The sequence below is a fragment of the Convolutriloba macropyga genome, chromosome 12, assembly GCF_964194025.1.
Source record: "Convolutriloba macropyga chromosome 12, txConMacr16.3, whole genome shotgun sequence".
NCBI lineage: Eukaryota > Metazoa > Xenacoelomorpha > Acoela > Convolutidae > Convolutriloba > Convolutriloba macropyga.
In genome coordinates, this window is record NC_134479.1 from 31,999,931 (window position 1) to 32,021,070 (window position 21,140).

Below are 21,140 nucleotides of genomic sequence, written 5' to 3' on the forward strand. Positions count from 1 at the left end.
TCATCATTTTCTTTTTATATTCTACACTGAACTGGCTTTATGATATCACTCACTGTTCTCTACGATGAATATATCGATCGGCGAAAATTTACTCAACAAAAAAACCAGTTGAGCATATAATATCTCTCCCGCCAATGTGGGTCAGAACAATTGACTAAAATAAATTGAAATTATAGATGTCAATTTGGCTCTGATTGTTGCTTTTGTGTTGTCAAGTTTGTCGACATTGTATTGGAAAGTTGAGTTAGTGAGCAAATTTTACCATGTACGTCTGTAAATTATTCTTTGTCTATATTAATTTTTAGCAATTTCACGTGATCTTCATTTTTGTTTCGACCCATTATTAACTTTATACATCAAAAGAGCAGTCTAACATAGACTTGCTTGGTATCAACGCAGCACGATGATAACTATTTCGAGACTCTAAGGGACTTGAATATTTGCGAAATGTAGCTGATTTTTCTAGTCAAGCCTGAACACGAGTTCAAGTACTTCTATTAGATAATTTCAGAAAAAGAGGAGAGATTGTTGAAAAATGAACGTACAACTTTTTATATGCCAGATCTCTACAATGCCAGATTTTCTGTATTCAGTGCCAGATATCAAATTTGCAGGTTTGTGTTTCAAGTGCAGGATACGCGACTTTGATGAAGTCACGCGACTTTGAGAATAGCGAAGCTGTTCGAGATGCAAGCTAACTGCTTTAGTGGTTTTAGAATTAGTCATGTAACCTTGCTTGAAACACGACCTTGCAAGATTAAAAACTGACACTCTATATGAAATTCTGGCATCGTAGAAACTGGCGCTGTGCCATTTTAAAACTTGCACGTGTGTGTTTCAATCAAGAAACGGGTAAGAATTGGAACACAAAATTGTCAAATAAATGAGATCATCCATTTCTCATAAATTCAATTCATCGCAAGTTGATAATTTGGCATTGCTTTCTCAAGTTTCTCAACAAGAATCCAACATTCTAAAACTCTTGTTAAACTTTTGTCTATTTTTTGCAGAAATTTTACAACTTTAAACTGGAGAAAAATAATACACAGATCAAAAATATTACAAACTGAATTTTACAAAAAGCATTCCCTCTACGGCATTACATACGTACATACATGTTTTGCTGGTAATCATAACAGTCTCCTGGTTGTTTTTTTTGAAATCTCGGATTTTGTCCAAAAATCAGAAATGATCATAAATGATATCTCAGTCATAGAGAAACAAAATCTAGTTATCATCTGCAAATCTAGTATCGTATAAAAATAGTGTATGACGTGTATGATATCATTTACCATGCTCCCAAGATTACCGAAAAAAAATCCGAGGGGGGGGGTACAGATGAAAAAACATTAGGTAAAGGATAGCCAGAGAAATAAAAATAGTGTTAAGTATCGCAGTAATATATATAGTAATCGAAATAAACAAAATCTTTGCGGTAATGTTGAAGTAATTTTATCCAAGTTTCGGGTGTCAAACCGGTGAAAAAATCTCTCCAAGATTTTGTTCCGTTGTTGTCTTCTGCTGGTGACATATTCGCGATGGTCGAACGGGACGCCGAGAACAATTCTCTAACACGAGAATCAAAATGTTTGAACTCTGTGAAGAATTTGTTCATTTCTGTGAGATCATCAGTTTTCACAATTGCTGTGTAATCGTATGAACAAGGCAAACAACTGTCCTCGTAAGTGTCGAAATGTTCATTATTAATTCTAAGAAGGTGCTGAATATAGGCTTCCATAATTGGAACCCCCTTTTCTTCGTGTAACTTGGTTACATTTTTCATAAACTTTCCTAACTCGACTATTTTTTTCCGCATGTAGACATACTTGAAAGATGACAAGAGACGGCTGATGGGGTGACGAACCACAACCAATCGTGCACTGGAAGATGCATTTGTAAAAGCTGACTTAACGTAGTCTTTCGGTTTGTTCTGTAGAATTAAGGGATTGAATCCTGAAATGACAAATTATTAATTCTGAAGTTTCCTGATCTTAGCAAAATTTTAAATCAGCGCTGAATCATAGATTTCTCAGTCTTGTGATTTTGATAAATTTTGTAGGAACATACGGTAAGTTTACTATGGGTTTACTATGTACATGTTGTTTCAAAGGGAAACTCAAATGATACTTGGTTCCAGTACTGAAATTATGCAATGAATCGGTACTGTTCCTCGATATCACTAGAGAGTCCGGGTTGTTCTCTTTTTCTATTTAGGAGGAATTGTTTTTCTTCTTATTAGTTTTTTTCCAAGAAAAATCAGCAGCCAGCAACAGTTAAAATAAATCAGTCAATTTCTGTTCTGATTGCACGTGGACCAGTCACAAGCAGCTTAGTCGTGAAACAATGAGACAGCTGTGTTACAACAAAATTTTGCATACTTTATGTACAGAATTTTTTGAAAAAAATCATACCAATTTCAAGATCACAAGCGAAGTTTGAAGTACACTCGTTGCCTAAAGGATATTAGCAGTTAAATTTCTACGCAAAAAATCAAACAAAACACTGCAAAATTTGTCAATACCAGAGATTGCCCAGAAAATATTTATTTTAAAAAGAGTTCAAAAGCTTCTTTGAAACAAATCGCAGCGAACATTTAGCTTTTCTCTTTCTTATAAATAATTTCCAGAAATATTTTTCAACGAATTGTGAAAAGCTATGGAAGAGGCAAATCAAGAGGTTGCAATCAGAATAGTGTAATGAAAGCGCGCTCACGAAGATTTTCTTTTTGTTTACAAAATTGGAACAAACTCCCATGTAGGCCAAAATAATTCTGATCAGGAAAAGCAAAGAATTATCTTCAGATTATCAATGAAATCAGATGGAAAGAAACTCCATTGAGCACCCGAACATGCAAAAAAAAATTGGTTCAAGTGGAATTTTTGACCTTTTATGAGAAAAAATGTGCTTTTACAACACTTTATAATTCAAAGGGATGATTCTTCTATACATTAGAAAATAATTTTCTGCAACCTTTTCTTGAAAAAGAATGGCAAGTCCGGACATAAACTCAATCGAAAACTTTTGGGCGGCGTTAAAGCAGCGTCTACAAAAACAGACGAATTTTTTCTATAAATTCAAAGAATGAAGTTTTAGAAATTTTGAAAAAAGGGGCACAGATTTCATTAGAAGTTTGCACAAAATTTATAAAAACTGCTTAATAAAAATGCTCTGGAATCTAAAGACGTTTCAAACGCAACTGAACCTATTTGAAAATACTATGTTAAATATTATCTTGTTTTATTGAAGCATTCAGATAGAAGAGTTTTTTGTACAATAGGGTATTTTGTAAAACGATTTGCAATCTGTATCATGAGTGTTTAAAATATAAAGCATAGGAGAACACAACAAATGCTACTTTTGAAAAAAAAAGAAACAAAAAATTTCTTGTTTCTTTTTTTATAGAATATTTGCTAAATTGCTGATATTTCTGAAATTGATCCGCGGTAGAATGAAATGCATAATTATCTTAAATTTGGATGATTATCTTAAATGTCATCCCATCAAGGACGGATTATTGTTAATTTTTAAAAACTCGCAAGTCAATTAGTTAACTTTTAAGAATAGAAAGAAAACTTTGTGAAAACTTGTGAAAACTTCCAAGTCGAAGGGTTTAACTTGTAAGGCTGTTATAATTTCGTAACAATTCGTCCGTAATAACTTTCCTCTCATTGGTTCACTTAGTGCCGTATCTCCTATTAATCTGATATCTCGTCAAAAATAATTATATGTTTTTAAAAAACAAAATATTTCTTAACTGATTAGTTTTAACTGTTTTAACAAATAATTATTTTATATTGATTAAGAAACACTTTTATATTTTTGTGTATCCTATGATTCTATTTTACATTACTTACTAGCCTCACAATTTTCTCCAATTTGTTTGACGGTTTCCATCACTCCTAGGAGAAAAATTTTCTTTAAAAAATGATTTATTTACCTTCAATTGAATAGATAAAGTCGCAAAATCTGAACAAGAAATATTGTTGTTTGGGCGTACCTGATCCTGGTTTGAACAAAGCGTAGTGTGAACTTAAAATGAAACTTGATATATGTCATCATTTTCAATTTTTGCCCCCTATTTTTCAACTATATCACCAATTTTTAACGCTGGAAAAAGCTCACAATCTCGGCCCTGGTCGGACAACTCAATTAGTGTAGTCGTATCCATACTTACGCGTTCCACCGCCCATTTTTGGGTTTACATTGGGTACTTGATTGTTTTCCAGGTTCTGCAGAGTCCATGACCAAGCAGTGTTTCCACATTTTGCAATGCTGCAGTACAGAAGATCCAATTTCGGGAAGAAGACGAAATTCTTGGGGTCATTCGGCGGGATCAACTGGTGGCCTCCAGAATTGGGTGAATTTCTATTGAATAAAAAAAACAAAGCCCGCTCTTATTTCATACTAAAATTCACATTTGCATTCAAGTTGGAATAAATATTTTGTTTCTGTTTTCCGTTCACATGATTTTATATAGCCTAAATAAAAGTTTTTTTTTTTACAAATTTCGTTGAAATATTTAATTTTTTTTGAGATATGAGTGAAAGCTAATCAGCTATTAGTCCTTTAAACCCAAAATTACTAACACGAAATATTTCCATTCAATTCTACGAACTATGTTTTCGTTAAAGTGTACCCAAGAAAAAAAATTAAAATGTATTGCGGAAAAGAGTGTTCAGAGTTGGCATAATTAGGCAAGGTTGAGAGTTACTGGTTAAAAACTGTTGACTTTTGGGGCAAAATATAAACACAGTTTAAAAACATTAAATAGGTGGGCAAAAAAATCAGCTTTAAAAACCTCATTAACTAGCATAAAATCTTTGAAAATCTGACTTTAATATTTCCTTCTTACTAATGTGAATCAAATCATAGTGTTCTCGTAGACTAACGGAAGCAAAGCAATCAGGTCCAGGATTAAGATCTTTATCTCTGTATGTTCGCCTGCTCATTTTTTGGTTATCAATAATTTTAGATTTTTGAATTCTAGATTTGAAAGATCGTGTAAAATTCAAAATTTCTATGTGAAAACTTCTCGTTTTTGAACAGTGAGAGGCAAAATAGGGAATAGAAGATAGGCAGCAATGCATTCATTCTATGTTATCGGAAAGCTGTCATTGAAACAGTAAACTTATTTGCATAAATTTTCAGATATAAATTGCCAAATTCTGTCAAACTGTAAATTGAAAAATTATTTTGAACATTTCTTGATAATTCACGTAAAATGCGTTATCTTGAAGGATCGATCTTGCAAAACAAATCTTTATCTGTTAAACAAACGACAGTTCACAATATGTTGCAAGGTAATTTTTTTCGACCAATTTTTTAAACCAACTCTCGGTGTGATACAGCAGTTGCATAACTCATCGATAAAATAACACGTAAACGCCAAATTTATATTACGAAATCTGCTTCGTCATTAGACTACAAGTTTATCATACTGTTTTAAACCACTGTCTTTTTATAACTTGCGCCAATAAAAGAGTGTGATGAAGTTGTAGCAGATTTCATATGGTTAATTGGTCGCTAATGTGTTATTTCTTCAGTAAGTTATGTAACCGTTGTTATCTCAGCGAGAGTTGATTAATACTCATCAAAAGAATGAGACATAGAAAAGAAATAAAATACACTGCAATATCACATTAGAAACAAATAAAAAGAGGCGCTAAAAGGTTACTTGATAATTTACCCAATTCCATTTTACCCAATTCCATTTTACCTAATGCCATTTTACACAATTCCATTTTACCCAATGCCATTTTACACAACCTGCCATTTTACCGAATGACATTTTACCCAAAACCAACTTACCAAATGTTCTTTGATCTTTTCCTTCAATTATCCGATGTTTGGTTCTGATACTTTTTTATCAAGTCCCACGAACCATTAATTGTATAGTCGGCTTAATAGTCGTAACTTTAACAATGGTGTAAATTAAAGTTGGCTTTGGGCAAAATGGCTTTCGGTAAAATGGCAGGTTGGGCATAATTGTATTTGGTAAAATGGAATTGGGTAAAATAGAATTGGGTAAAATGGAATTGGGTAAGTTGCCCTGACACCCTCTTAGCAAAGATTGCCTACCATAGAAGCTAATTAGAGCGTCAATGGAAGTAAATTGGCCAAACTAGCAGACAACTACTCGAAACAAAAACAATTTAAGAAAATGCTCAACTAAAACAGTCTAATATTGACTTTTTTCCATTCAACTGTCTTGAGCTCTTACTGGCAGAGCAAAAAAAAACTACCCTGAGCATCCATTATCCCTTCCTGTTAAAAGTGTGGTAAAAAATAATTAAATAATCAACTTGATTACGCAACACAGTCAGGTCTATTACATGGAAATATTAAGAAAAATTAAGCATTGAGTCTGAAAAGCTACTTAAATTAGACCTCACTCGCGCCCATTTTTAAAGGTTTTGCTTCGGCAAGTGGAAAAATCGACTGGCTGCATTCTTCTTAATTCTCATTGTCTTGATTGAAATAACACATTTCCCCGCTGATTTGGTGAGGCAAAAATGAGTTTATGTCCAGATTTAAAGAGGAAAAATGATGAGCAATCAGATGAAAACCTGTTCATGTCCAAATTTATAATGATAAAAAAATGACGAAAAAGTAATCGAAAATGAGTTTACGTCAAGAATTGAAATGATAAAAATGTTGAGAAGTACGATTAAAAAGATATTAAATGAGTACTTTTGAAATTGTAAAAAAAATTGATACTCACACCAAACGATAGTTCCCACAGCGCCTACTAGTTCTATCTCTTCTCAATCGATAAACAGCATCAATGGAAAGTTTGGTATATGTGCCGTTGATGTCTTCACTTCCAAATAGCTCCAGTTTCGATAAACTTTTAAACCAATTGGGGTCCAGCGGAGATGAATAATTAGGGAAAATAGGGACACATCTAGGTTGAGCAGAACTCGTTTCAAACTCTTTTGAGCCCGGACCATAGACCCAATTTACTGTAGAAAACCAGCTTTATTATATTACAGTAAAATTTTCAGGATTATTTTTCCATTTTTAAAAAGAACTGGATCATTGTAAAACAGCTCTGATCATTTTAAAAAAGTACTGCATCATTGTAAATAAGTACTGGATCATTATAATTCAAGGCTGAGAACGTGATTCAGTTCTGAACCGTCGTGCTCTAAGCTTATTTTCAAAAATTCGTTTTTAGTGAAAAAATTAAACAACGTATCTTTTAAAAAGGCGATTCAGCATCACATCTACCCAATCTTTACAAAATTGCAACCCTTATTTACAGTACCGCGGCCCTTGTTGAGTTTTATTTCAGAGGAGATATTTGGGCGGTTGTTGCAGCCACTAGTGTTTGAAATTACTGACAGAAAGAGGAAATGCGACCAAAAGAGCTATAATGATTCTTACAATATTTGTTTGCAGAACAACTATTGTTTTTTTTTGTATTTTAATGCCATTATGATTGAATAATTGCAATCACAGGTAGCCGCTGCGTCCACTGAAATTTTACCCAGACCCTTGTCGATTTTTTACCTTAAAAAGTTAAGATGTACAATTAGGGAAAAATTTTAAGAATTCCACTCAAGATTCTTTTATTTTTGGGGAAATTGGGGTCAAGGAGTTGTAAGAGTCGGGGCAGAATCGGGCTGCGAAGTAGGATAAAAAGTTAATAGGGGGGTGAAAGCGATGGAAAGGTGAAGGGAATAATGGCCCAGGTTGAGATCCCAGACGGAAAGTCGGCATGTCCAGACCGTCCCAGACGGTAAGTGCCTATGTCCAGACTTTCGTGCGTTCACCAGATTATTCGAGCGTTCATGTCCAGACTTTCGTGCGTTTAACAGACTTTTGTGCGTTCACCAAATTTTCGTGCGTTCATGTCCGAACTTTCACTTTCATGCGAGTAGTGATGTGTCTTTCTGGGCAAACTACGGGGGGAGGGGGGACATAAGTGTCTTCCCGTGAACACTACGGGGGGGACACAAGTGTCTTCCTGGGCAAACTACAGGGTGGGACACTTTGAAATTCTTTCTCCTTATTTCCCCTGCCATGCATGAAATTAATCTTAGGAAACCATTTCCCTCCACTTGCGTGACTGGTTTGCCGCTTTGGGCTTGAAGCCATTTTAACTACCACCGCTTTTGCTTTGAAAGTTAATTCTTCATATGTCTGCGCCAAGGTACTTTAATCTTGTTTTGGTCTGGGCCCATTTCAACATTTTACCCACAGTTATACAGAACCTACACACCCAATACCAGAATACGAATTCCAAATGCCACCAAGGCGAAAACGTTGCTTGTTGGACTGCTTTCTGTGTCGCTCCAAATTTTTAAATTCTAAAGATCTTTTTACTCATTTTGAAGAAATACACCCCAACAATTTTAGATATCAATGTGAAAACTGCAATCAGAAAATTTGGCGTTTAATTGACACACGATACCACCAGTGTGAAAATTCAGCAGTTATTGCGCCCCCTCTAATTATCCAAAACCCTGTTTTAAGGTGTAAAATTTGTTTCAAAGTTTTTACCCAGCAAAATGGTTTGACTAACCATGTTAAAAGTCATTCCCCCATGGAAATTATTCTTAGTCGTCGTGGAATCCCGATAAAACGGCGTTAGAGAAAGAAACCTTTTATTTGTCTTCTTTTTATAATAAAGTTTCAATTTTTACATTAATTTGTATTTAGTTTATATGAATGCTTTTATAATTTATCCATGCACTTCAACTACAACTAAATGTAAGTTATCAGTTATCTTCAATCCTTGAATTGTATAATACTAGACGTCTGCGTTTTGGTGTTGGTTCTATTATAAGACTATTACTTGAAGATAAATCAGACATATCACTATTATTGCTTGATTCGCTTTCAACTGCTTCCAATTCTAGAAAAGAATTGTCAAGGGCTGGCGGGGAAATTGCGTAGGGTTCATTCCAGTCAACAATATCTTGATCAAGCTCACTTTCTGAATAATCGGGCTGATTGAATCCTGGATCGGGGGAGAAAAACTATTGTTTTCAGATATCACATTTTCCGGGGTTGGTTGTGAAATTGAATCCAAGTCGCTTTCGTTTTCTGACTCCCAATCCCAATCATTTAATATAACATTGTGAAATGCAAATTCTCTAATATTTTTATGTCCAAATGGTAGGGAGTTTATTGGGTCAAGGTAAAACCGCTTGTCACAGTAGGCCGAAAGCGCAACTCTGTTTTGTTCCAGTGTCATCAACTCATGTTTCTCTGATTTGATGGTCACATTTTTGACGCGGACAATTTCCCCGCTGTTCAATACTCTCTTGAAGACCTCGTGCTTTAGTTGCTTTTGCCCCTCATGTGTTATTCCCTTTGCACTTTTCTTCTGACAGTCTGAAAGAACATTACAATCAATCCATTTTCTATTTTAATCTATGTGCTTTCCTAATCTAGGTTTCAATGTTCCTGTTATATTAAAAAGACGCTTCCATGAATTTGGTTAGTTTCAAAACTGGAATTTGTTTTAATAAAATATAATGTTACACATACCCTTCGTTTGTATTGAATACATTTTGGGTTTCAAGCCACAGAACTCTTCCATTACCACCCCTGCCAGTTCGTCTTTGAATTTGAGAGTTACCATGTGATTTTCTGTGTTGTACAATGCGTTATCAGAATGGTAGTTGGATAAATTGAATTCTGTGTTGACTTCTGCTCGTGCTAGCTCCTCATACAAGTCATCACAATCAACAGCATAGGTAAGTGAGTCCGTGTCAGAGTATAAAAGTTCACACTTGAACCACTGTTTCATATTCTCGTAGTGAAATCGAAACATGAATGCTTTTGAAAGATCCAGAATTGAAGCACCAACTATTGTAGGTTTCACCCAGTTTGTTTTCGTTTTTCTTGTAGTCACGACTGCCATGTTTTCATCAAAAATTTTAAAGGATTTCATGTTAAACTTATCTGTGTGGTTGAGGAGAGCTCGTTCATCTTGGACCAGGAAAGCGTTAACTCGATTTCGCATGCTTTCACAACACTTTCCAAAAGCAGAGTTGTTCATGAGTTTGAAGAAGTTTTCAGCAATTTTGCTGGTTGCTGCTTGCCGCAATTTTGTGTTCAGTTCGATATATTTTGCCATCCACTTTGATTGTCTGAACTTGAGCACCTTGTGCAGTTTTGAAACTTTAAGGCCATTTCGTTCATAAATCTTCAACGTTACATAGTGTAGTGTATAATCCTTCTTATCATAGAGTGTTTGAAGCAGTTTGTTGCACTTTGAAACTTTTGGGAGATGATATTCTTCCAAAAGGTCCAACTGGTAACTACTCAACCACATGCTGTCTACAGGTTCTCGGGTGGGTGCCATTGGAAAATCTTGGTGAGCATCGTGAATTGAGTCGGGGTAGTCCAAGTCGACGCAGACGATATATCCAAATTCAGCGTCGTCTGGAGTTTGCAAAATTTGTTCAATCGTCACTTCTGTGTCCGTCTGGAAGGAATTGAGTGGCAAGCAGAAATCCTTCATGATCCCACCATAGAGGTTATTAGCATCTATGGTGAGACCATATGTTGATTTTTGCGTGTCATCAAAACGTTCCAGATATTTGTTGTTTGGCGTGAACAGTCTTTTTGTGTATACCGAGGACATACCCCCTCGCAACAATTCTTCTGCTATATCAAGATGGTTGCTATCTGTGAGAAGTTCCAGGTCGGATTGACATATCTTCAGAAAAGCATCGCCCGCTAAGTGTGGTGCTGATAGATATTGAGCACAGTCCAAGCTGTACGAGTCCAGACAGAGTGCTCGTAGCCGCTCAAACCAGCAGGCGAGCTGTAGGGTGTCGACTGTCAAGTACAGATCGTGATATTCACCCATGTTTCTACAATCAAATTTTTCGAAGATCAGCTTTGCTTTTTCGTAGTCAGCTTCGGTTATTGTCACTTTTCCTGATTTGAGTTTGTCGACCCAGCACTTTTTAGGCGGCAATTTTTTTAGCTTGAATGTTCTGAAGGTGTCCATGTAGGAGTAGGGGTAGAATCCTTTACCGTGCAGTAGTTTCACATCATTTTGGTCACAGTATTCAAAATGGTTATCGAGTATATCGAAACTGTCTTCAGGCAAAGGCTGAACTAGTTTATCTAAAGACGATTGCATGAAGCGAAGAGAATCGATAAAGCGAAGTTCTTCGTATATGGGTATGACGTTCTGATTTTTGTTTACAATATCTTTGATCCAAACTTTAAAGCTAAAACTGATATAATTCTCATCAGTTTGAGGTATTATTGAAAATTTATTGTTAGGGTTGCAGTGATGTAGACTCTTTACAACATGATGCAAGTCATATCCTGACAAGTTGTGTGCGATTATGGGAACGAAGCTCTGTGTTCTGCGCTGTAGGTTACACTTTGAGTGAGCCCAGCCAAGAAACCGATTTGAGAAATGGCAGTGATCCAAGACTTTTTCGTTGTCCGCAGAAAAACTAGTTTCGCATATTCAACAGTGAGTCGCAAGCTCTTTTGCTTGTCCAACTGCTCCTGTGAAGTACCTGTGTTTTTGCTTTTTCTCGTAGATATCTTTTGCCAGTGTCTCCATTTGCTTCACAAAGACTTGCATGCAATCTTCACCTCTGTACAGATGGAAAAACTCCAAATTTGGACTTCCATGTGAAATGGCTACATAACAGTAACCGCTCGGAATGTGTTTGTCCAACACACGAGTCCCTGAAGTCTGTGGGTTTTGTTCAACTGATGATACCGGAATAATGATTGACTCTAGGTCAAAATAGACAACCAGTGGAAGAGTTGTTTTTGCTTGAAATTTTTTGAAAGCGAGACTATTGCTGTCCGGCTCAGGTAGCAGAACTTGACAAGTTTCGAAGTGATAGCAAAGTTTTTCGTGTTTTTGAAGCGTTTCGTTGTTCGAGCAAACATGAAAAGAGTTGCGACAGATTTTTGCGCGTGCATCAATCTGTCGCCCTTGCACTTTTCGAACTAAGTTTACCAGGTCCGTTATCAGCACGTAGTGATAACGTTCACCATCAGTTATCAGTAGGAGATCAACGACAAAATCAGAGTTGTGCTTTGAAATTCGGAATGGATACAAACTTTTCTTTTCGTATCGAAAAACGTTCACTTTTACTTCATTACATCTTTCAAACGCGCTTATTTTGTCAATTGGCATCGGCATCGGGAAATCTCCTACTGCTTGATGAGTTAAAGGGTTTGAGCGAGCGTATGCTGCGGGGTTTGTTTTTTTGCTGTACCGATCCCCAGGTTGCGTGAGGGGGCAACCTTTCCCCTGCAAATGGTAGGCAGCCGTGAAACAATACAAGAAACAGTTTGGATCGTTAAAGTTTCGGATATTGAGCAGACATTTTAGAGCGCTAAGTTCAGTTGGAAGTGCTATATAGGTTGATCCCCGAATAGGGTTGAATTTTGCAAATCGAATTTCGAGTTTTTCTACCTTTTCAATAATCCAACCACTTCCACTTGTGGCATACATTGAGACCACGTTGACAATATGCTGCACGGACTCAAAGAACTGCTCTTCGGAGAGAGCATCCGTGTACACAATTTGCATTTCAGCGATAGCGTAAATTGCTACGTGTTTTTCTTCTTCATTAATCCCCTTAGTGAGTGTAATGCTTAGAGAAAGTTGAACTTTCTGAGGACCTTCGAGGGTCTTTTGACGTATAAGTTCATTGATGTGATACCTCGAAGAGTTCATGAAAGACAAAACGTTAGTGTGATCATTACCTTCAATCTCGTAGATCTCCAGAGCACCTCGAATTGCCGACTGTACTGGTACTGCTTGATTATTGCTTTGGCCTCTGTTCCAAACAGGCAATCCGTGAGCATTCTTCAGATGTTGATGAAAGTTACTCTGGTTGTTGAAAACCAGAGTGCAGTAGGCACATTGATTTTGGACTTCTCCACCGTGCTCCCGTCGGGTGTGTTGGTTCATTATCAGAATGTTGTGAGTCTCAAAACCACAAGTGCTACACTCCAAGGCTGGGAATTCCGGTTGAACTCCATGAACGCGCTGTTTGTGTCTTCGAAGGCTTCTTTTGTCGGCCAGTTCCTTTGCGCAAATTTCACACGGTTGGGTAATTTTTGAGTTTTTCAATTTTTTTCTTTCGAAAATTCAACTGACTGCTTTACTGAGAAAACGACTGAGCAAATGAAGTCAAATTGTAACAACAGTTAACTGGTACAATTAGAGGGAGTGTTAGTTGGTTGAAAGTTGTGTTCTACACAAGAAAAATTCCCTTATAAGGGTGTGCTTGCACTTTGACACCATTTGCCAGGTTTGGAACGCAAATCTTGGTAGGAGTGTAAGTCAACTTTAACCCATGTTAACTTTTGACCAAAAAGCGGTGTGTTCATGTTTCAGAACTACTCATTTCCATTATTTCCATGCAAGGTAAAAGTTTATTGTGTAATTTTAGTTATATCTGTTATCTACCACAACTGAAACATAGCTAACGCAGTATACTTACAATATACTCTTTTCTGTCGGGAAACAGTTCAAGTGTTCAAAATACTCTTCTACAAAAGTTGTTTTAGACTTTCTCTACTCTTCGAGGGTTGTATCGAAATTCCGTTCTATTTTCAACCTTATTATCAGTTTTCACTTTTAGGTTTCTGGAATACTTGGCAGTATTCTTATACCATTGACTAAAATTGTTCTAAACTGCTATTATCAGCGTGTTTCATGTGAACATAAAGTAATTCCATGAAAGACACTCTATCTTATCATTGTGCAAAAGTAAATTGTAGCTATATATAAGACAAAGATAGGTCGAAAGCTATTGAAATTAAGGATTTGATATTTACCACTAGTACTGATAACACATTTACCAAATGTCATTTGGTGAAAACCATAAATGTGGTTGTGGAATAACTAAATGCATTCTATTTACAGAAAATGAACTTCTTTAGTGCTTAAAAACCTTTTCCTACTATATGATGAATAAAATAAAAGTTTTTTGTAACTACTTAAGTAGAGAGATTTTTGCACTTTTACAGAATTCCTACATATGAAAATTGACTTTTTACCATTTAAAAACCTTTTTTTACCCTATGGTTAGTAAAATAAAAGTTTTTTGTAACAACTTATGTTATGAGAATTTTGCATTTTTACAGAATTCCTACATATGAAAATTGACTTTTTACCATTTAAAAACCTTTTTTTACCCTATGGTTAGTAAAATAAAAGTTTTTTGTAACAACTTATGTAGTGAGATTTTTGCACTTTTACAGAATTCCTACATATGAAAATTGACTTTTTACCATTTAAAAACCTTTTTTTACCCTATGGTTAGTAAAATAAAAGTTTTTTGTAACTACTTAAGTAGTGAGATTTTTGCACTTTTACAGAATTCCTACATATGAAAATTGACTTTTTACCATTTAAAAACCTTTTTTTACCCTATGGTTAGTAAAATAAGAGTTTTTTGTAACAACTTAAGTAGTGAGATTTTTGCACTTTTACAGAATTCCTACATATGAAAATTGACTTTTTACCATTTAAAAACCTTTTTTTACCCTATGGTTAGTAAAATAAAAGTACTCTGTAACAACTTAAGTAGTGAGATTTTTGCACTTTTACAGAATTCCTACATATGAAAATTGACTTTTTACCATCTAAAAACCTTTTTTTACCCTATGGTTAGTAAAATAAAAGTTTTTTGTAACAACTTAAGTAGTGAGATTTTTGCACTTTTACAGAATTTCTACATATGAAAATTGACTTTTTACCATTTAAAAACCTTTTGTTACCCTATGGTTAGTAAAATAAAAGTTTTTTATAACAACTTAAGTAGTGAGATTTTTGCACTTTTACAGAATTCCTACATATGAAAATTGACTTTTTACCATTTAAAAACCTTTTTTACCCTGTGGTTAGTAAAATAAAAGTTTTTTGTAACTACTTAAGTAGCGAGATTTTTGCACTTTTACAGAATTCCTACATATGAAAACTGACTTTTTACCATTTAAAAACCTTTTTTTTACCCTATGGTTAGTAAAATAAAAGTTTTTTTGTAACTACATATGTAGTGAGAATTTTGCACTTTTACAGAATTCCTACATATGAATATTGACTTTTTTAATATTTAGAAACCTTTTTTTTTACTATACGGTGGATAAAATAAAAAGTTTATTATAACTACTTAAATAGTGAGATTTTTTGCCCTTTTACAGAATTCCTTTATATGAAAATTGACTTTTTACTGTTTCAAAATCTTTCATTCTTCAATATGTGTTTTAAACAGAACTTTGCTTGCTTGCTGTGTTTTTATGTTTTAACATATGAGATTTTCTTCCAACGTTCACTAACTAACAATTTGACGGAATACTTTTGATTCTGCCTTCTCTTTCCCGTTTTATTCTCTAAACAAAAAAGAGATATTATGATGTTCAATTAAAATTAGAAATGCAAATTGATATTTTTTTACATTTTCACACCAAAAAAAATATTATTAAAGCACACAATTTATTTAGAGGTTCATAGAAATGGTGACAGTTTCAAAAAGTTTCAGTTTTCCGAGTTCAGGTTAGTCCTCAAATATATCTATAAGTGGTGTTCGATTGGCACGTTTTTTCTGTGGAGCATTGCATACTTTGGGAGTCTCTGAATTCAAGGGTGTCGTGTTGGTTGAGGTTCTGTACGTTTCGAAGGATACTGTAGCATTCTCTGCACTCTGCGTTGGTGTCACAAAAGTTGTCTCTGAAAGAAGAGAACTATCGAAATTCGGTTCGAACTGCTCGGTTGACCCCATATTCCAAGACATTTTGTCCATGATTGAAGCGATGACTGTTTTTAGTTTTGTATCTGTTGTTTCCGGCGTAACAATGGGGCTTGGGTCGTTCGTTGCCGGTGATCCAATTGGTGAAGTAGCTGGTGAAGTTGGCGAAGGTTGAATTCCCCAAAGTTGAGCCAGTTCTTCAATTGCCTTGAATTGGCCGAGTTGATTCTCAAAAATAGGCACACAGTCACAATTGTATCGGTACAAAAGTCTCTTTGTGTCTGGAGAAAGTGTCTCAATGTCATAGGGGAAAATAGGGGCCTTTTCCGAGGAACACTGTATCCTCCAGCTGTTAGCACAATTTTCGTGCCATTTTCCTCTGTAGATACGTATTTATCTGGTAGTGTTGCAACAAAATTCAAGAACATTTTTGGTATGATGCAATGTTCAATTGATCTCCAACAGCCTTTTTCGCTATTTTTCTTCTGCTGTATAAAAACTATGTAGTTTTCGTATTGAGTGTGAAACACAATACTGCGCTCCCAAGAATCTTCAGACTCGCAAAGAATGTGGTAAGACATTATTTCTAAAGCACTTTTACAGTTTGTTCTCTTTAAAATGGAGCAGAACTGAACAACTATAGTCTTGATATCAAAACGAATATATAAAATCCGGCAAATACCAACATTAGCAACACTTGTGTGTGAAATTTGTTGAATACTTAACATACCCAGGTCAAGGGTTGTAACTGCAATTGTGAATGTTTACTCTACATTAACTTGTCTGTGTTATAGTTTTATGTTTTTGTAACTAAATGCAAAGTGTATAAGAAAGTCTTATCTACACAGACTTAAACACAATAGTTTTCAGTTTTATTATGTTGATATGTATACTAACGTTTATAATGTATGCAATAGCAAGACGTTTACAACCAGTTTTGTTTAGTATAGAATGTGTTATATCAAAGGCCTAAAGCATTCTATCAAACGCTTGCTGTGTAATTGTGAGTTCTTTCTTATCTATGGACACACCCAGAGGTCACATTTGTTTTCCATTAAATTGTCCTAGTTCCTGCTCTATGTTGAGTAATATTATCCAAATATAAACTTTATTACCAACGCAATAAAACAGTTTAAGTGAGGGTCACGAGTTTTGTCTTACATTTTGACAAAATTGCCAAGTTTTATAACCTAGACTTACATTCAAATTCAAATCAGAAGCTTAAATGTTAACCAAGAGCGCTCTTATCAGTAGTAAGCATTTAAAGTGTTGTTTGTGTTTTGTGTGTTAAAGGTACTTGTAAATAAAAACCATTTCCGAAAATTCTTTCAAAACAGGTAGTTTGACACAGTTTAAGTACAAAATTCTTGAAAATGCCATTTACTGCTGATAAGGACGCAGAGTTTGGAGACGTGTATTTTGAAATCTCTAGAACAGAGAAAAGATTGATACGCGCAACAGTGAAGTCTTATGAAAATACGGGTGCCTATGTATTTCTCAAGCTATTTAAAAAAGTTGACAAGGAATATGAACTTCAACAACGAATTACTCTAACTTTAGATGAGTTTGAGCTTTTGTCAAAAAGGTCAGCAAAAATACAGTCTGCTGCTGTATGTACAGCTACTGAAAACGATCAAGCTAACAAAGCTCCAGCAGCGAAAAGACGTAAAACTAAAAAAGACGACGAGCACGACAATTCAGACTAATTATAATATATTAGAAAATGGTGGAAGCGATGTATGAGCGTTCTCCGGGTTTCTTCAAGCAGTTTCAGAAAAACTTTAAATATTTCATATCGGAAGAAAAACCTAATTTTTCTTCTCTCAAGAACTTTGCCTTTTGCATGCATTTTGAGAGTGTCCACTGTGATTACAACCCTACTAATCATTACCATGTTCTTATCGACGTGTCGGAGTTCTCAGCAGACTTTCTCAAACAAACAAAACCGTGTTCAGTTCCGTGTCTTTTTACAACTTTCAAGTATCTGTTCTCGTCTTCGGATACACTGGAGGCAAAGGGAGATGTTTTTCAAAAACTCTTGCTGGCAGTGGAGTACAACAAAAGCAATTTCAACGGATTCTCAAAAGCAGACACTAATGCTTCCATTCAAAAGCGTTTGCCAATTTTTACGAAAAACGTCACAAACAAATTTCAACAACCTGACTGCTTATACCGAAACTTAGCTGGACACAAAAGTTTGGAATTTAATGCATCGAAGCAAAAAAATCAACCAATTCAAACTGATCAACTAACAACTGAAACTCTGAAAAGATTTCAATCGATTCTCTCTGGACCGCATGTTGGTGCATTTTGTCAAGTAATGGATATTTTTATTAGTGGATTTGGAAAGTTGAAAATTGATTCTGATGTGCTGTGTGTTCGTTTCCTTTATGAAGAAAAAATTAAATTTTGAAAAAAAAATTTATTTTCAATATAGGTTAGTAATGTTAGAACCATATGAAGCGCAAAACGAAGCAAATCAATATCACTCATTTTTACAAGTTTTTGTCCACTGAAAATAATATGAACAATATAAATACAAAATAAGCCACACAAAATTGAGTTTTGTTTCTGTATAGGTTGGTTTCTCAGTAATTCATATACGGTATTAACATTAAAGTTTGAGACTATTCTGCTCTGCAAGTGTTTGTATGACGATAGAGTTTGGCCTAAGGGATCTGCAAAAATAATTTTTTTATCTTTTTGGCAGAGAAGTATCCAATGGGTTCCAATTGATGCAGACGTTGAAATATTGATTATAATGAAGCTGTTGTCGGTTAAGTTGGTTGGAAAATTATCAGCCGCATAAACTCCACAAATTTTGTATTTGAGTTCCGAACATCTCTGAATTAGAGAGTTCAAGTTATCTTCGTCCATTAATTTGTTAAAATATGATTCTTTGAAACTTTCCGCGCCGAATCAATATAAATGGTACTTGCTTTTTCCCCAATAATGAATATTTCTACATTATGAGCTAAGGCAGCAGAAAACTTTAGGTCAATTGATACAGAACAATTTGTAAATCAGGGTGAATAAAATCGTGAGACTCCTGCTGAGTACTCGTCAGATCGAAAACCATAATAAAATGATTTGGGTAGTCTTCTAGACTGATTCCATGTCCATTGTCGATATAGGCTAGATCTGACATAGTTTTAAAGTAAACACGTTTTGAATCATCAGTTGAAATAGGACTATCAGCAACGGGAAGACCATTAGGGTAAATGCAAATCTGTTGCAAATTGAATTTTCTATAGTGAAATGGGTTAAGCAGCTTGCTTCCGAGGAAAGCTTCGTTCGTGTTTAAGCAAATGGCGAGTCTTCTAATGGGTTCTTTGCCAAAAACATCTTCTTGCTTCCAGCTCTGCAAACCGGCAGAAGCCAGAAAAGTTTTAGTAATCGTTTCTAGGTGAGGATAGGATGCTGGACTGGACAGCAGGGTCTTTTCTATTGCTGACACAACATCATCGTTCAGCGTCATTTTCCGTACATATAAGTTAGCTTCTGTAATTTTTATTTTGTAGGATTTTGCAGCGTCATCTGAAATTAAAGAAAAATAGTCAATTGATCGCCGAAAAGAGATTCGGAGTGTTACACCACTGAGAAGATGTCGATCACAGGCAAAGAAGTCAACCGCCACCTTTCCGTAAAATGTACACTCAGCAGATGCTCTGACTAAAGTTTTTCGTCTGGTGATTTCGGATGCTGCAATTCCCCCGGGGTTTGCTTCATAAGAATAGCCTTGACATGCCAACCACGTGCTTTTGGCATCTTTATTGTGAGAAAACTTGGTTTCGATGAAACTTTTGTGGGCATAGTTACCATTGGCACTTGAAATTTTCAAACCGTTAGCAGATACTGTACAATCAGAAAAAAGTGAATGTAGGACATTGTTGCAAAAGTATGGCGCGTCTGTTTTAGTCACATCTGCAGCAGCAGTGTTGTCATATTTCAAATCAGCATCAGAAGACTGTACAATCTTGCACTTGATTTCAAGAAAAATTTTTTGGAGATCAATGAAATTGTTGCGGTCTCCTGCAACTTCAAACTCTAGCATTGGTCCATTAGGGCTGTAAACCGGTCCCAATTTCTGACAAAAACTTCCATCAAATGTAACGAGGAGAGCTGGTTTCTCGAATAAATCCAACGAACTATGCGTTGCTTCGGCTGGTAACATATTACCGATCATCTTTTACTTTGGCGAAGAAGTCCGACCGACTTCTTTTGGGTACTCTTTTTCGTGAAATGGTGGTTTTGCGTTTGGTTGTTTTCCTTGGTCCAGCGCGTAAGCGTTTTGAATTCCTTCTAATTCTTCTCTTTCGTCGCATTCGGAGGGCTAAAGATCCACCTGTTTGTTTTTTCACTGTGTTTGATATGGTGTTCTTTAGAGCTTGCTTTGGTGATTTCTTTTTACCGATAACATCCATCAACTCAGGGACGCCTTGTACTAACAGTTTTTTTTCCGATGCGTTTAGCTGCTGGCAGAACAAACTTCCGAGCAAGTGGCAGTGCAACACGTCCAATACCGCTAGCTAATGCTCCAAAACCACTACCTCTTTGTCTATAGTGACCGGAAAAGTGAGGCAAGGATGATGCTTGGTTTGCGTAGTAGGAATCCATTTAATCACCAAATTTCTTAAATTGTAGTGTTAAAATAACTTTACGAGTCCCCGAAAAGGGAACTAACTGTCCCGTTTCAGTTTGTAGCTCAATTGATATTGATTGAATGGTGTTCGAAAGTAGTTTTTTGTAGTCTAAATTTGTGAAAACTATCCGGTGAGTGGGCTCCAACTCACAAACGCTACCCGTTTTTCAAACGCTGTTTTGAATCAATGATTCTTAACAATGGTGCTTTCGCATCACCCACATACTGATACTCAATAATGTTTGTGTAAATAAAAATTAAATGCTTTTCAGCGCAAAGGTCTGCTGGAAAATCACCATAATAGGCTTTCGTATCATCATTTTTCATTAATCGGTTCGCTGTTGTGGGAATCATTTTGCATCCAATATGAATTCCGTAACCATCTGGAGTACCTTTAAAGCCAATTATACTGGGTATTTCTTCACTTGGAAAGGTAATTCCCTCGTATTTACCAAAAATCATTTCGTATTTCCCACTGCTTTTGATTTCTCGGAAAGAGAAGTTAGGCAGTCCAACTGTTCTCTTGATAGTTGCTAAAAGTTGAGCAACTGTATCATAAGTGCCAGCCATAAACGCTAATTTTTCTCCATTGTAGGGTCGTGAAATGACGTTGGATCCAGTTGCGCGATTTTGTGATTCCTCATATCCCCTGAGACTGAACGGAACCAAATCTCCATTAACTATGTGTTCAATTTTTGTTGGAAAAATGATTTCACTCAGAGCCACTCTCCAGTCTCCTGTGAGATTAATTTCATCATTGAAAAAATTTCTGAAATTTGCTAAAGTGTTTTCTTGGA

General features: G+C 35.6%; 1 protein-coding gene across 1 annotated transcript in view; it reads right to left on the bottom strand.

Annotated features, from left to right (window-relative positions):
• Positions 1 to 896: 896 nt before the first annotated feature.
• The window catches only part of LOC142350269 (uncharacterized), a 36,070-nt gene continuing 15,826 nt past the window's right edge, over positions 897 to 21,140 (bottom strand). The window contains exons 2-4 of the mRNA XM_075402046.1: positions 6,722 to 6,962; positions 4,175 to 4,365; positions 897 to 1,953 (exon numbers count right to left, since the gene is read on the bottom strand). Of these exons, the coding sequence (XP_075258161.1) occupies positions 1,385 to 1,953; positions 4,175 to 4,190 (585 nt within the window). The 5' untranslated portion in view covers positions 4,191 to 4,365; positions 6,722 to 6,962 and the 3' untranslated portion in view covers positions 897 to 1,384. The remainder of the gene's footprint in view (positions 1,954 to 4,174; positions 4,366 to 6,721; positions 6,963 to 21,140) is intronic.